Source organism: Corythoichthys intestinalis, chromosome 14 (genome assembly GCF_030265065.1).
Source record: "Corythoichthys intestinalis isolate RoL2023-P3 chromosome 14, ASM3026506v1, whole genome shotgun sequence".
Lineage (NCBI taxonomy): Eukaryota > Metazoa > Chordata > Actinopteri > Syngnathiformes > Syngnathidae > Corythoichthys > Corythoichthys intestinalis.
Window position 1 is genome coordinate 48,068,562 of NC_080408.1, and position 17,057 is coordinate 48,085,618.

The window sequence follows — 17,057 nt, forward strand, 5'->3', positions numbered from 1 at the left end:
GTAACGGTTACACACACAGTGTATCCGTTGTAGCACGTGGAAACCTCCCCGCCGATTCCTTCATGTAAGGACGCTAATGGCTGTGCCGTTGGCTCGGGTTTATTGGCGCAGTGGTTACCGAACTTGCCTGCCGACTAGAATCGTACGGGATGGGCAGCGAAGGTTTCGGGGGGAGAGTGTAACGGTTACACACACAGTGTATCCGTTGTAGCACGTGGAAACCTCCCCGCCGATTCCTTCATGTAAGGACGCTAATGGCTGTGCCGTTGGCTCGGGTTTATTGGCGCAGTGGTTACCGAACTTGCCTGCCGACTAGAATCGTCGCGGCGCGCGGGTTCGCGTCCCAGCCTATTCAGAGGTGGGAGCGGAACGCGGGGCGGCACAGAAGTTTTCGCCAAAGGGCAGAACAGTCATATTAATAAAATAAACAAAATTAGAAAAAATTAAAAGCGATTCGAGTCTGTCACCGGCCGCTTGTAGCCTATTGAGCTGCGGTATGACAAGACATGCTGCTCGCGTTGAGCCAAGGAGAGAGAAGGTGATGCGAGATCAGGGATATACAATACCATTCAAATGTTTGAGGTCCAAGCGACCTCAAACTTTTGAACCGTAGTGTACATAATGAAAAATCACATAATATACACTACGGCTCAAAAGTTAGGTGTCGCTTAGACCCCAAACTTTTGAACGAAAGTGTATGTTAGTCTGTGGGCAGCATGTGCGTGAAGCTGAACAGACTCTGGTCCGGCGGCTGGATTTATGCTGGGTTTACAACCCACTTTGTATTATAGCAAATGCTAATACGAATCCATCACCGAAACAGCACAAATGAGAAGCAGTGGAACAGCAGAGGAGCCTGTCAGGCAGCCCACAGTCAGAGCTGAGGAGGGGGCGCGTCCCAGGTCCCACTCCCATGTGGAGGAGCAGGCACAGGATGTTTAGTTATACTGTTTTGTTGCATAGCAGGCAAGCATAGCACCCTCAGTTGTATTGTACTGTAGCCTACATGGGACAATTGATGGAAATTGTTTGTTTATACTGTTTCACATAACATTACGGTCTGTTAAATTTAACTGTCCATCTCAAATTTAAAACATTGAAAATTTACAGTCATAGCTTGCAAAGCCTTAAAAGTACTGCGTATGTTGTCGTGACAAGCCGGTGGCAGGGGTGGGGTGGAGTGGGGTAGGGTGGGGTGGGGGGCCCTATGTGGTCTCTTGTCCCCGGCCCCTGCAAGTCTGTTGACAGCCCTGCCTTTAAGTATGAATTTTTTTTTTCTCATCTTATCAACTACAGTTTAAATTAGAGTTAAATAGGCTTATCTGTTATCATGTTATCACAAAATTACTTTTCTGACCTCTTTGACCTTTGACACTATTACCTTAAAATTCAAACAGTAATTCAAAAATAGCCAATTGTCCTTACTGGAGGCTCACTAGTTATTGTTTGAGCATGTGCCCAAAGAAGGGATACAGTGGGGCTTTATAGAATGTATTTGATCTGTGCAAGCACAACAACAGCATAACAAGTAGGATGAGAGAAGGAAAAGGAAATTGGACAGCAACAGAACGACATGCTAAAGTAAACATGTCGGTGCATAATGTGGACGGCTCTGTCCTTGATGTTAACGCAGCTCAGATCGTCTAAGCAGCCTGGATTCATTATTGCTTTTCGTGTATTAAACTACTGAGCCAAATCCCCACGATATTGGTCCTTTGACATATTCAGAGTTGCTAAACATATCTATTTTATTAATTATTTACAGGGAGGGAAGATTCCCATCAGGTGGACGGCACCTGAGGCCATCGCCTACAGAAAGTTCACTTCAGCCAGCGATGTGTGGAGTTATGGTATCGTCATGTGGGAGGTCATTTCATACGGCGAAAGACCCTACTGGGAAATGTCCAACCAGGATGTGAGTCACAATCGCAACCTCACAGATGTAACCTTCACACGCCATTAGAGTTGTGTTATTGTTTGGGATTAGTACGCTGTAAAACTGCACAAAAAGTACCCATGCAGCCTTTAAAGTTGATTCAATTTATCGGCCTTCTTTTTTGTAGGTCATAAAAGCAATAGACGAGGGCTACCGTCTTCCCGCACCGATGGACTGTCCCGTGGTGCTGCACCAGCTCATGTTGGACTGCTGGGAGAAAGGACGCAGCGAGCGACCAAAGTTTGGACAAATTGTCACAATCCTGGACAAGCTCATCAGGAACCCTGCCAGCCTCAGAGAGCTGGCCAACAGCCCGGCAGGGTCAGTGGGCAGGAGCTAAGCATAATCGCTGCTTTAGATTTCATTTGGTGCCTGTTCAAGAGGCAGATTTTTGTTTAAGAGGCAACATGTCTAAAACTAATTCTGTTTTTCTTATGTAGCAAACTCGTTGATTGCTGATTAATGAACTTTAATGCTATTTCATAAGTTAACTCATTGGCTGCCCATTGACGGCAATAGACGTCCAAAGGGGGATCACTCGATCGCTGCCAGCCCTGCAAGTCAAAATGAACTGGACGTCTATTGCCATCAATGGCACTAGAACATGATCATTCAATGCTAGAAACTGACCATACTCCTAAATTGTATTAACAGAGAGGAGCCCACCACTCCAGAATTCAGTGTGAGCACTGTGGATGAGTGGTTGGAGGCCATCAAAATGGGTCAATATAAGGAGAACTTTTCCAGCGCTGGATACGTCAGTTTAGATTCAATTCTCTACATCAGTGTCAGGTAAAGGGATCCATTGCACCTCTTTAAATGACTGTTAAGTAAAATACGCTAAAGTACAGTCCATTTTGGCATTAGCAGGTTACATGGTTCAATGTACAGTATAACATGGTTTTTAGAATGTCATTGTTTAAAAAGCACTTTAACTTTACATTGGTCCTCTGTGAAGTTGGCCCCCCATCAGAGCTAGGGCTCGGCAATATGGCCTTAAGTACGTATCACGGTAAATTGAGCAGATTTACCTCGATAACGATAAATGACGCTAAATTCGCCGAAGCGGATTGAAATATAATTTGATCGTTGATTCATTTACAAGCTTTCAATATAACATATTTAACAATTGTACATGCAGTCTAAACATTAGGCATATAAAAATATCTCGTAAACAATAAGAATTCATGTATGAACATTTTTAACAGCTCGTATGACTTGAACAATGTACAACATTATAAAAATCAAAATGACGACTGCACAAACATGTCATTGTAACACAAATGACTTAACAGCTTGAGCACTTCACTTTAATCAGACAACCTATTGGTAATGGCTGCTGTGACATAATTTCTCACACAAAGGTTTCAGCTTTTTTTTTCCAGAGCATTTTTTAATGCATGCATGTATGCTCACATGAACCCCCCACACTGACACAAACACATTAAAGCTGTACTGCTCTTATGCCAATGAAACATTTAAGATTATTTGATGGCAGTAATGACATAGAATAAAGCAAGCGCATACAGAAAAATAGTTGTGGCCATTAAACGGCTATATTATAGGCTTCACTGTTGGATTATGCTTTGTGCTAAATGCTTTACCATCATAAAAGCTATCAGAGGAATCACATACAGAAAGAGATACAAAATAACTAGGGCTGTCAAACGTTTAAAATTTTTCATAGAGTTAATTACAACTTAAAAATTAATTACTCGTAATTAATCGCAATTCAAACCATCTATAAAATATGCCATATTCTTCTGTAAATTATTGTTGGAATGGAAAGATAAGACACAAGATGGATATATACATTCAACATAGGTACATCTACTGTATTTGTTTATTGTAACAATAAATCTACAAGATGGCATTAACATTATTAACATTCTAAAAAAAGCGATCCATGGATAGAAAGACTTGTAGTTTTTAAAAGATAAATCTTAGTACAAGTTATAGACATTTTATATTTAAAACCCTCTTAATGTTTCCGTTTTATTAAAATTTGTAAAATTTTCCATCAAAAAATAAACTAGTAGCCTGCCATTGTTGATGTCAATAATTACACAACGTCCATGAGTGCTGAAGCCAATAAAATCAGTTCCACCCAAGCACCAGCAGAGGGCGACAAAACTACAAAAAACACAAGCAACAAGTGGACATTGCACTGCTGCTGTCATTTTAATCTGTTTGAGCGAGGCATGTGCGTTAATTGCGTCAAATATTTTAACGTGATTAATTTAAAAAATTAATTACCGCCCGTTGACGTGATAATTTTGACAGCCCTAAAAATAACATGACATACTGATTGCTAGATGCAGTCTGTGCCCAATCCACTCAGTAAATTCAGCTGTTTCGACAAGGTTAGAGCCGTTTTCCGCCTCCATCACGTTCATTTGAAGCGTTAGCCGCTTGCGTTAGCTTGTGGCCTGGTTATCAGTAGAAAGCACGGAAAACACCCTCTCCTGCATTCGTGAGAACCATGGAGGACAGTGGGTGAAAGCCTGCCTGGAGGCCGCCAAGTCTACTTAATGTCGGGTGAAAATTTGGCGATGCTCCCTTAAGCCCGACTCCATCACATTCGCTTGTACCGTTAGCCGCTAGCGTTAGCCTACTAGGCTTCTGTTTGTTTGATTTCTTGATAACCACGTAACTTCATACGTGAGCACACTGACTGCTTTCTTTATTATTAAATTTTAGTTTTTGCTGCTATCATTTTTGAGATATTATTTTGAGTGATGACGTCATGCGCCCCCCCCCCCCATTTATTGCAAAACTGACCCAAAATGGTGCCATTCTTTTATCCTGCGTTTGCGCTGTAAAAAGGATCATTTGTGCTGCTATCATTTTACAGATATTGAGATATTAATTTTGAGTGATGACGTCAATTGCAGCGCCTTCATCGCGGCTGTCAAAATCAACTCTCTCAATAACAGGGGTGTCCCAACAACTAGCGCAAACGTAGCACAAACAAATGGCAGCCCTTCGGGTCCATTTAGGAGTAAATGGGGGGCTTGAGATATTAATTCGAGTGATGAAGTGACTTGCAATTAAATATTTAGTTGTGGATTTCAACATTTATGTGTGACACATATTAATTAGAAATAGATATTTAAGTTGTTAAATATTGTTGAATATTAGCTAAATATTTAGTTTCACTCGTTTCAACACTTACAATTTAGATATGTGCTGTAGATTTAGATATAAATATATTATTTAGATTTAACATTCAAGATTTAGATTTAAGATTTAGATTTAAGGTAAGATTTAAAGATTTAGATTTAAGACATAGGTATAAGATTTAGATTTAAGATTTTGATTTAGGATTTAGATTTAACATTTAGATTTAAATTGAACATTTATTTCTGGATTTCAACATTTTTGTATAACACTTATTAATTAGGAATATTTAAGTTGCTAAATATTGTTATAAATGTGCAAAAAAGAGTGACTCTAAAATTGTCACGCCACTTTACAAACAGCACCCAATAAAACCATACAGGTGGTCACCCTAGATACAATATCATAGTTGCCAGAATGTCACCCATTACTCTTCAACAAACTCAATGTAACTTAGTCAAGTTAATAATTAAAGCTACTGAATTAGATAACTAGCTAACTACCGTAGCTTCCACAGTTCATTGCAACATTACGTTCACGAAACAGATAAGCAGAGACGTACCATGAGAATTTCTTCAAAATACGTACAGGACAGTTACTGTGCTGCACGAAAAAAATGTTAATGCTGATTTTGATGTCATTCGCTTGACATGTATTATATTTTTGTCTTTCTTTTAGTGAATTGTCTAAAATGGGTGTGACTCTAGCCGGTCACCAGAAGAAGATTTTATCCAGTGTGCAGAGCCTGCAGACCCAGGGGACACATGTCCAAGTATAACACTCTCCGCATTAACACACATTAAGACACCGCTAGGGTTTGGATGCCTGTGTTCAGATTTTCCCCATCGAATGAAGACGTCACAGGATTCGCCATTGCTTTTGACGCTCACCGAGTTGGAGGACAATATGGATGCTTGACTCCTTCACATTGTGACACCATTCTTACCTGGAGTCCCACCCATATGGAGAAACATTTTATTCACATCGCAACAGCTAATAAGAAAATTTCAAAAAGACTCAGAAAGGAAAGAACATAGAATCTAAGTATCATGTGAGGTTTACAGTTGGTTTTGTTGTCTTCTTGTTCCTGCTTTCACCAGTTTGAAAGTTGCCACAGTGTAAGTATATGTGTAGATGTTTATAGGTGGCGGTGGGCCCCACATCCATATAGATGGACCTAACATTTGTATTGGTTTTGAGGTGTCCTAGTTTCTACAAGGTACATTTATCAGTGATACGAAACGAGGACTGACGTGAATGTTTGGGTGTGATGGGAACAGGACCTAAAGATGAAGTATTGCAACTGGTAAAAATTTGTGAGCGCTTCCCTCGACACTTTGGACTTTGACCATTCATGACATGCAAAGAACCTCTGAATGTGCATCTGGTGTCATTTTTCTTCCACTACAGTATTCGCGATGTCTGAGAAATCAGTCAGCTTCACCAATAGCTGCGTTTCCATTACGCTTAACAATTTGTAAAACTGAAACCTTGCAACGAAAAGTTGACAAAAGAAATGTCCAATTCCGAAAAAACACTCAAATATCGCCAAAAGTTTTTAACGCTTTCATCCAAAGGATTTATTTCGGATTTTATACGCCACGGGACGTGACATACCCAGTCACATGATCACTTCTCTTATGAGGCTTCATCCAGAGCCATGTAGAGAAAAGAGTAGCGACACTCTGATCTTGCCACAGATGGTCACGTGGTTCACGTAGGCCTGAATGGTTAGAAGCACGAGCAGTACTGGAATGGTTTTCGACGGAACTGACAGTGGTAATTGCGACATTTTTTGGTAAACATTAATTAAATCACATATCTAAGTACTTGTTTGATTATCTCATTGGAGTCCGCCCTCGTCAAAGCGATGTTTAGAACTATACCAGGAAGTAAAATCGTATAATTGACCCCTATGGAAGTGTTGCTACTCATTCTAGATGGCTCTGGCTTTTTCAAAAAACAGCCTTCAAAGGAAACCTACTAAATTAGCAAATAAACATTACCGACATATTTTAAATACTGCCTTTATTTTGCGGAAAACTGTCATGGAAACGTAGCTAATGTAATTAAAAGGGGAGTTCAAACTGATATCAAGATTTGAATGTAATCTCACTTCACCGCCGCTCACTTTCTGTTTCTGATTGCGGAAATTAGAAGCAAAAACTGTATTTTCGGAAAGCTGTAAACTCCTCCCTCAATGGAGGTAATAGTGTTTAGGTGTGCAGGAAAATTCAAAATCAATTTAAGACTGATAGTTCTGCTTTTTTTTTTTTGCTGAAGGATCATCAATGATTGTTATTCTAAAACATGATCAACCTTGTACTGTAAGTTTGACTAAAGGCCTTTTCACACTAACGTCAGTCCAGTGTAAAGAGCAGTCCATGTCAAAAGCAAAATGGGAGGAGCCACGTAGCCTGACGTAGACGCTGTCAGGAAGTAAAAAGCGGCAAGCATATTGACTACAGTCCCAAGCAGCAATGGGTTTATTTTTTAATTGTTGCACAAGAAAACAGCAACTTTTCCTATTTCAAGGAGTAGGGGGCATTATAATAGCCATGTAAAGAGTTTTACTAGTTTCGGTGAGAGGGTGAATAGGTTTTTTTTTTGGTTCATGAGCTATGTCTCCACATAAACGCACATGGAGGTACCATTTAGCTTAGCAAGCATAGGTATGAGGGTCATTTTTCGAGTGTCCCAGAGCTCGCGAAACTTTAAAAAGCGCATTTATCAAGGTTTTTATCGTGATTTGTGTGCAATCGTCTGCTGAAACAGCTTGATAGCACAGGTATAAGTATGCCTGCCCCTCTGCAATTAGATGCGTTGTTGACGTCAGTGCGGCGGCGCTGTGAAAATATAACAAGTCTCTATTATGGGCCTCGCCCCTCGGTGAAAATTCACACAGGACTTTGCGCTCCATCCAAAACAACCGCCGCCTCTCACTTTCGCTGAGAAGTCCCTTCCCACATACACAATGAATGGTTTGCCACTGGACCCTTTAAACTAGGCTGCTGCTAGTTTGAAACGGCCTTAAGTCCGCCTTTCTGTGAAGAAAATGCCAATCATTTGCCGAGCAGTTGGTTATCAGGTGATAAGTAACGGGACCTTTTTTTTAATGGCACTGAACCTGCGTTTTAGTGTTTTAAGTAGAACTCTAAAGAACAGTGGCATAACGCACCATATATATGATTGTAACATAGTGTAAAATATGTACAGTGTTGATTTGCATTGTTAGAATGTTTGTAATGATGATGTAATTTTGTTATGTAAATGAGATTTGTGAGGGCAGAGAGGAGGAACGAAAGGAATGTAGCATGGGAAAGAAGCTTCATCTTTGATTGACAGGCAACAGCGATCAGTTTCTACATAAACTTGGAAAAAAGGATGGACGTCAGTTGATTTCAACACAGGAATTTCATTGGCTGGTGATTACAAAGGCTCCTGCCGTACATGGTGATATCATGGTTGTGGTCGTGCAGGCAGGGGTGGAATGTGATTTTATGAAAGGTGCACCGATCGGTGGACGATTTCACACATTTTGCAGGATCGGTCAATCACTAAAAACAGTATATAACTGATCTTGTCCGCCGATCACTTCTAAAGCATTTGGCCGAGAATCTTCGTTCTCATTAATAGGAGCATTAAAATGCACTTGTCAGATATTTTAAATAATTTCATGCACCCGACAATGTTTATAACTGTAACATCCGCCACTCTTTGCTGCATTAATGTGGGTTTGTATTGGCGTTTCATGTGATCACTGTTTTGTAGTGGTTTTGCAGCTACTAGATGGTCTCATTACACTGAATTTCCATTGCGAATTCAGTCAGATAGTATTTGTTTAGTGAAAGCTCACATTTGGCTCACATTTTGAGTTTTAATTTTTTGGGGGAAAGCAAAATACTGCTCAATGTAATTTTTTGTGATGGAATTTTGAATTACCTGACAGTATTAGGGCCACATAAATAATAAAAAGTATAAAACGTAACTCTATGTACTTCACCAAATATTACGAGATGTAGCACTTTGTTGCCTCCAATAAAATTTACAATATTGAGTTGAAATATTACATAAATTGCATAAAATGACGTAGTATTACAAGTTTAATTTTGTGATATTAGGCCTTTTTTCTTGTATTATTATGAGTATTCTTTGAATAACATGACTTTAAGCTATAAAATACGTTTTTCTTGTAGTATCTCCACGTTATTCTCCCAATATCACGACTTTATTCTCGTAGACATTTTTTTCTTTCTTTATTTATTATGCCGTAATACTCAGTCATAGAACTTATCCATTTGGAAGGAACGTTTCAATAATTTTTCAAGAGCTGCTGCATGCAAAGTACAAACACAAAAAAATAATAAAGAAAAAGTAATCTCACAAAATAATTGATTGTAATATTAAAGCTACATGCTGTTGCTTATGAGAAAAAAAATCGAGATCGGCAAGACAAGCCTTTCAAAAGCTTGTGATTAGCCAGAAAATTGCGATCGGTGCACCACTAGACTTTACGTACAAATATTGCAGTGAAAATGACACTTCACGAAACTCACTCACAACCTCCAAACGGAAAAAGAAATGTTGACATATTACATAACGGCAAAGGAAAATCTAAGGCAAAATTTCAATGGACAGAAAAAAACATTTTCTACCACTGTCAATCCATTAATACTGTACATCGAAAATAATATAACCCGACAGCATGAGCGCATTCTAATCATACCAAATTTATGAGTTCATGGATTTTGCAGAGTTCTCTCGAATGGTGGCCTTTTGGATGCCTTATTTTGCTCTTGCTCTGTTTTGTTGCCCTATAGAGGATATTATAAGAAGTAAAGTGTGTGTACAGGAAATATTTATCCGGTCTTCAAATGTCCACGCATCAACACTCTTTCATTCTAACCAATCATTTTGCTCTCTTTACGTAGGGAAAACATTTTGCAAAAGAAAGGTTGCCGTATTGCTATTTATTTGAATGTTATAATGTTCTGTGATCAAAACAAATGGTCTATTTGTTTGGAGAATTATTTTAACATGTTGGTAATGACACGGAAACATGAGCATTCACAGTGCAGTGAATGACTTTCATGCTTACACAGTCATTTTTACACCTCAAACGTTTCCCCAAATTCACTTGGTGAAGTCAAGCCTGTCTTTGTCCTCCCTTCTTGTGAATGAGTGACTCATTTCAACTCGCACTCACTTTTCCTTTCTTCAGCCACCGATTAACGCCAATTAACCACCGAGCCAGTTTCCTCCGTCTTGCTTGTTGTAAAGGGTGTAGGCATTCTCATGTCTTTCATGTTGCTGTAATAAATATGCTAATATTTCTAATTTCTCAGCTGCAGCCTGCATTGTCTCTTTCTTTCGTTTTCCCACAAACACACAAGACACACTGAGTCATTCACATGCACAATTCCAGAGAGACCCCACACAATTCAAAGTGCCTTTACCGGAAAGTAATACGAGAACGTGGCTTAATTATTTTTTGCTCCTAAAAAGCCTGAAAGTATCAAATGATTTGTTGAGTGCTGACCAGTCAGCAAACAAGCCAGCCCCGCCTTTCTCGGCTCTGCTGCAATGCTGACAGTCGGGTGAAATGCTTCCAGAACATCCACACTCGGTAACAATAGCCTGGTCTTTTTCATTCAGATTCAAGATCGCAGGTAAACTGTTTAAATGTGACGTGATTTATTCCGATCTGGTGTTTAAATGTCCATGATTTATTCCAATCTGGTGTTTAAATGTGCTACGACATTTGAATCGGAAAAGCTGTTTTCCAGACATGTCGTGATAAGCGCTGATTGTAATACTATCGATACCCATACAGCACTAAAATGTGTCATCCAGAGTGCTGGAAGTCACTCACAGCAGGGGGTGCTGAGGATCTTTTTTTGTTTTTCACATCCAAGAGCAGCTGTTTCAGTCCAAATTTGTCATGCTCAAGTGTTTTTTTCCATACAAGGCATGCACAATTGCAGTACCCACGCATGCTGTATAATTCACGTACTACTACTAGGCTACTACAAAGACAGTGTTCCAGCGTTTTCGAAAATGTTGCTGTTTTTGTAAATAAAAAATGGCTAATTTGTTTTTGTGCCATGTTAATACCTACTCTGTCAACAGTTTACTTTTCTATTCTGAGAATGCCATATTCAACATGACCCAGTAGCAAGCAAGGTGTCAGGTGGTGTTATAAACAACAACAAAAAAACTTTTTAAACATATACTGTGATTTCTCGCTACTTCGCGCTACAAACTTCGTGACCTCAGTCCATCGCAGATTTTTCTTAAATTAAAAAGAAAATATACAGTGCTGGCCAAACGTATTGGCATCACTGCAATTCTGTCAGATAATGGTCAATTTCTCCCGGAAAATGATTGCAAATACAAATGCTTTGGTAGTAATGTCTTCATTTATTTTGCTTGCAATGAAAAATTACAAAAGAGAACAAAAATAGAAATAAATCATGATCATTTTACACAAAACTCCAAAAATGGGCCAGACAAAAGTATTGGCACCGTCAGCCTAATACTTGGTAGCACGACCTTTAGACGAAATAATTGCGAACGACCGCTTCCAGTATCCATCAATGAGATTCTTACAATGCTCTGCTTAAATTTTAGACCTGAGATTTGAACGGTGCCTTCTCCAAACTGCCATTTTCAGATCTCTCCACAGGTGTTCAATTGGATTCAGGTCTGGACTCATTGCTGGCCACTTTAGAAGTCTCCAGTGCTTTCTCTCAAACAATTTTCTAGTGCTTTTTGAAGTGTGTTTTGGGTCATTGTCCTGCTGGAAGACCCATGATCTCTGAGGGAGACCCAGCTTTCTTACACTGGGCCCTACATTATGCTGCAAAATTTGTTGATAGTCTTCAGACTTCATAATGCCATGCACACGGTCAAGCAGTCCAGTGCAGGGGCAGCAAAGCAACCCCAAAACATCAGGGAACCTCTGCTATGTTTGAGTGTGGGGAACGTGTTCTTTGCTTTGTAGGCCTTGTTTTTTTTTTTCCTTGTAAACTTTATGTTGATGTATGCCTTTTCCCAAAAAGCTCTACTTTTGTCTCATCTGACCAAAGAACATTCTTCCAAAACATTTTTGGCTTTTTAGGTAAGCTTTGGCTAACCCAGCCTGGCTTTTTTATGTCTCTAGGTCAGAAGTGGGGTCTTCCTGGGTATCCTACCATAGAGTCCCTTTTCAGTCAGAAGCCGACGTATAGTACATGTTGACACTGTTGTATCCTCGGACTGCAGGACAGCTTGAACTTGTTTGGATGTTAACCGAGGTTCTTTATCCACCATCCGCACAATCTTTCGTTGAAATCTAACGTCAATTTTTCTTGTCCGTCCACATCTAGGGAGGTTAGCCACAGTGCCATGGGCTTTACACATAGTGATGACACTGCGCACAGTAGACACAGGAACATTCAGGTCTTTGGAGATGGACTTATAGCCTTAAGATTGCTCATGCTCCCTCACCATTTTGCTTCTCAAGTCCTCAGACAGTTCTTCGGTCTTCTTTCTTTTCTCCATACTCAATGTGATACACACAAAGGCACAGGACAGAGGTTGAGTCAACTTTAATCCATTTTAACTGGCTGTACGTGTGATTTAGTTATTGTCACCACCTGTTGTGTGCCACAGGTAAGTAACAGGTTATGTTACTTACACAAGTAAGAGAAGCATCACATGATTTTTCAAAGGGTGCCAATACTTTCGTCCGGACCATTTTTGGAGTTTCGTGTGAAATGATAATGTTTAAAAAAAAAAAAAAATTCCATTCTGTTTTGTGTTTTTTCATTGCAAGCAAAATAAATGAAGACATTTCTAGCAAAGCATTTGTAATTGCAATCATTATCTGGGAGAAATTGAGCAGTATCTGACAGAATTGCAGGGGTGCCAATACTTTTGGCCAGCAGTGTCTATACAGTATTTCATTTTAAAATGTTAAGATAAATGCATGTACACAGTACATGTACAAAATTTTTTATTTTCAAAAGTGGACACTCATTGGAACCTGACAACGTTCCAAATCACCGTAGACATGACAATATTTCACTTTTAAACCGATTGGGAAAATTAATAAATCACGCCTTTTTGGCTTGTTTCATTCCGATTTTATTCGCTTTAGGCTTGTATTCTGAGTCTAATTGGAATATTTGGCTCCATGTAAACCAAGTTCGTGTCAGGCCTGCTAACCGCATCTTCACTCAGTGTGTATTGTGTTCCTTCAGGAGAGATAATTTTGTCTCCAGGGATGGATGAGGTCAGCGACTCCTGGCCTTAGTTAACCCCTTAATGCAGTAGCCCAGTTGCTGTGGCTGTATGATACTACCATTACACCTCATTTAGCCCATCATGTTAGGGTCCATATTCCCCTATCATTCGCTCCCCCACCACACACAAACACAGCAAGACCTACAAAAATCCTTCCGTTTTTTGCAATCTCCCTCGTCTGGGTACCTTAATCTTTTTACTGGCCCCATGCGCTCCCATCCTGCCTGTTCTGTGCATCCGGAGTAGACAGACAGAAAGGTAGCAGCTCGTTTTAAGACCTACACTCTACTATCTTTCAGCATTTTTAAATTATCCCCAGCACTAATCAAGCAGCCCTCATGAGATTTGGTTACTAATATCACCACTTGAGATGTTCTGATGGAGATATATATATTTTTTTAACCTCCAATGCGATCCAATTTTTTGATGATGCCAATTTGATCCGATTAATGCAAAGGAGCAAAACTACACCAAAACCAATTCAACAATGCTAAATGATATATTGCTGTAATACGATGTTTTTTTCACAACGAAGCAATGCACACTGATCGACCCTAACTCTCTACTTCTTTTGTGTATCCTTTTATTTTTGTGAAGCACACGTTTTGTTGCAGGTTGTTTAATGGTCGAATTTTGATAGCCACACCTGTTTGGCGGGTATCAGAGCCATAAAAACTCATCTTTAAGCCACTCACGTCCACCTCACAGACTTATGGGAATGTAGTATATTGCAACAGTGCGCCGATACTAACTACCAACCTTCTGAAACGAGCTATAAGAGTTGGGTAGAATTGCCAAAAATGCTACTCAAGTAAGAATAGCATTACCGGTACTTGTAAAAGTAAAAGTAGTCATACAAAAAATGTACTCATGTACAAGTGAAAAAAATCGGTGAAACAAATTCTCAAGTAATGAGTAACATTGTGAGAAACTGCTTACAATGTCAGATTTTTTTTTTTAAATATTTTTTTCCTCAGCTTTTTTCCCCCCCTCTATTAACTGTTATTGTTATACTGTACTATAACTTCCTACATTAGCATATTAAGTGAAAAAATGAACACAAAAATAATTGAATTCCAACAAGAGCAATCTACAGAAATGAAATATCACCCTTCCAAAGAGCAAGTTCCAAAGTGCCCTGTAGTAGAGAAAATAGTTCCTACTGTGAAAAAAAAATATCCTATGTCCATGATCTGTCGGTGCCAAATAAAGACTGGGGTTGGGGGGTGAAATCCATGCTTTCGAGGAGTGTTGTGCCAGTGCTTTAAGGACGCCTTGTGATTGAACAGGCATGTAAAGACTAGTGTAGCTCAAAGTAGCGTAGTAAGAGTAGCATTTCTTCTTCACAAATCTACTCAGGTAAAAATGAAAAGTATGGCGTGTTAGTGAATAAATGAAACAGATTAAATGTAACGCGTTACTACACGTTAATTTTACTTTAGAAAAGTAATTAGTTACAGTTACAAATTACTCCTTCCAAAAGGTAATTGAGTTACTCATTATAAGAATAATTAGTTACCAAGGAAAGTAACTGATATTACTTTTCTTGTTCTACATGTTATTACATTATACATTCTATAACATCTTTAACATCAAATATGTTTATCAGATTCAAAATCAAATCAAATGTATTTCTATAGCCCTTTACAAAAACCTGAAAGGCCCTCAAAGTGCTTTACAACTAAGACAAACATGGTTCATGAAAGATAAAAGGAAGGAAAAAACAAAACAAATCACAATAAAAGTCAAAACAGCAAAAAAAATTTAAAAATAAAACAGATAAAATCCGAAAACATTGAAACCCTTAAGAAATAAAACCAGGCTACCCTAGTCAGGGGAAAACGCGAGTCTAAAAAAGTGCATATTTATATTAACTTACTGAAGAATAAAAACACTATATACAGTATTTTTTTTTAAAAACATTTGGTATTTATTTGGATCAAGTATATTTGGCTTTTTTGGAACGCACAAATGTAAACTGATCATTATCCAGTGCAAATCTCTGAAACTGTTTGTTAGGTAAAACAATAAGCAGAACACTATCCTTAAATATTCCGTCCAGTAATAATATTAAATACTGAAAATAATTTAAGTAAAACAAAACAATACCAAAAAACGCACCCTTGGGTAAAAGGACTCTTAATTTCAATGAGCTAGAAGTAGTGCCGGTACTGACGGGTACTGGGCATGATCCGCCCATCTAGCCAATCATCATCGCGTTTGCAACGCAGGAGGTAGCTAATGTGTGACTAAATCAACTGTCAACAACTCGCGCTTCATTAAACATAATTGTAGTAACGCGCCCTTTCACATCGACAGCAACGGTAATGGCGTTGCAAAAATGGGAAAACTAATTAGATTAGATTACATTACATTACACACATTAAATTACGAGGGTGTGGCAGCTGGGTGTCTTCTGCTCCGGGGCTACCTGAGGCAAGTTGAGCCAGAGGACACTGTTTTTTTTTTTTTTTTTTTTTTTTTTTTGAATGGTCATAATTTTGGGCAGCTTTGTCAAAAATCCATTCTGAGGAGTTCATTAAATAGGAGATATACTAAAGTGAATTAATATTTTGCGATTCTGTCTCTGTGTATTTTTTCCTTGTGTGCAGGGTAACATAAATAAAAAGTGGCTCATCTTACCCCACTCTCTCCTATGTGTTCAAGGTGACAGCAAAGCAACTATAAGAGTGGACGCTATTATTAGGTGACATCAAGGCTGCATAATAAGACGGGGCTTTTGTCTTGACATGGGGAAAATGTCATTTCACGTGATTAGTCCGGCTAGGCGCATGCGATTGATTCATCGCACAGCTGCTATTGGCATCAAGTGAAAAGGTCACGTGTCCCTATGGAGAAGACTTTCAAAGGCCACCGATGACTGATGTGCCTGTCGCATTTCTATCACATACATGTACAACTGCCCAGTCTCTTTGCTCTCTCTCGCAGACAAAATCCCAAAGGGCCCATAATTGGTGTGCTCATTCATGCTGTCATGGCAGCATCAGAGCCCGTTTAGAAAAACACGAAAGAGCAAAAGATCATAGCTCCATCAGGACCTCTGAGAAGTTAGGATATAAAACTGAAAAGATCCCAGCTAGCTATCCCACAAAACCCGACATGTCACTGATTAAGTCTTGAGTTTAATAAAGCGAACAGTGTACAATAGTATTTAAATGCATACGTGTGCATGTACTGCTTAGTACAATACTTGTATATGGCACAACGACTTCCTCTTTTTGTCACATTTTTTTCGCACGACTTCCACACCCCCTCTCCCAGTCACCGTTTAATCCGGCCGGGAGCGACTTGGCTCGGCTTCGTCGCCGCTAGAACTCAGCCCACTTGACTGGCTCTCGATCAGTTCCACTTGTTGCACAAGAAAACACAGAGTCTTATATAGTAATAGTCTTGTAAAGACTTTTACTAGTTTCGGCGAGAACAAAATAGTTTTTAGTTGTTGTTGTGAACTAAAGTTCCACACAAACATATATCGAGATCTCATTTAGCCTAGCAATTGGAGGCGTGAGATCCATTTTTCGACTGTCCCAAACTTCCAAGAAAGCGCAATCATATAGGTTGCTTACCCCGGTAATACACCTGGCACATCTCCGGCGCGTCAACACACCACTGACGCTTGTCCCCAATTTCCATGACACGCGTTTTACAAACAAAGCGTCTGTGGAGCGGCTCAATCGGTTCACTCGAAGATTGC

The 17,057-nt window shown here is 39.3% G+C and overlaps 1 protein-coding gene across 2 annotated transcripts in view; it reads left to right on the forward strand.

Annotated features, from left to right (window-relative positions):
* epha4b (eph receptor A4b) overlaps positions 1-14,748 on the forward strand; it is a 291,695-nt gene extending 276,947 nt beyond the window's left edge. For both annotated transcript variants that reach the window (XM_057857051.1, XM_057857052.1), the window contains 4 exons: positions 1,766-1,915; positions 2,064-2,257; positions 2,591-2,728; positions 5,735-14,748. In XM_057857051.1, the coding sequence (XP_057713034.1) occupies positions 1,766-1,915; positions 2,064-2,257; positions 2,591-2,728; positions 5,735-5,834 (582 nt within the window). In that variant the 3' untranslated portion in view covers positions 5,835-14,748. The remainder of the gene's footprint in view (positions 1-1,765; positions 1,916-2,063; positions 2,258-2,590; positions 2,729-5,734) is intronic.
* The last annotated feature ends 2,309 nt before the right edge of the window (positions 14,749-17,057 follow it).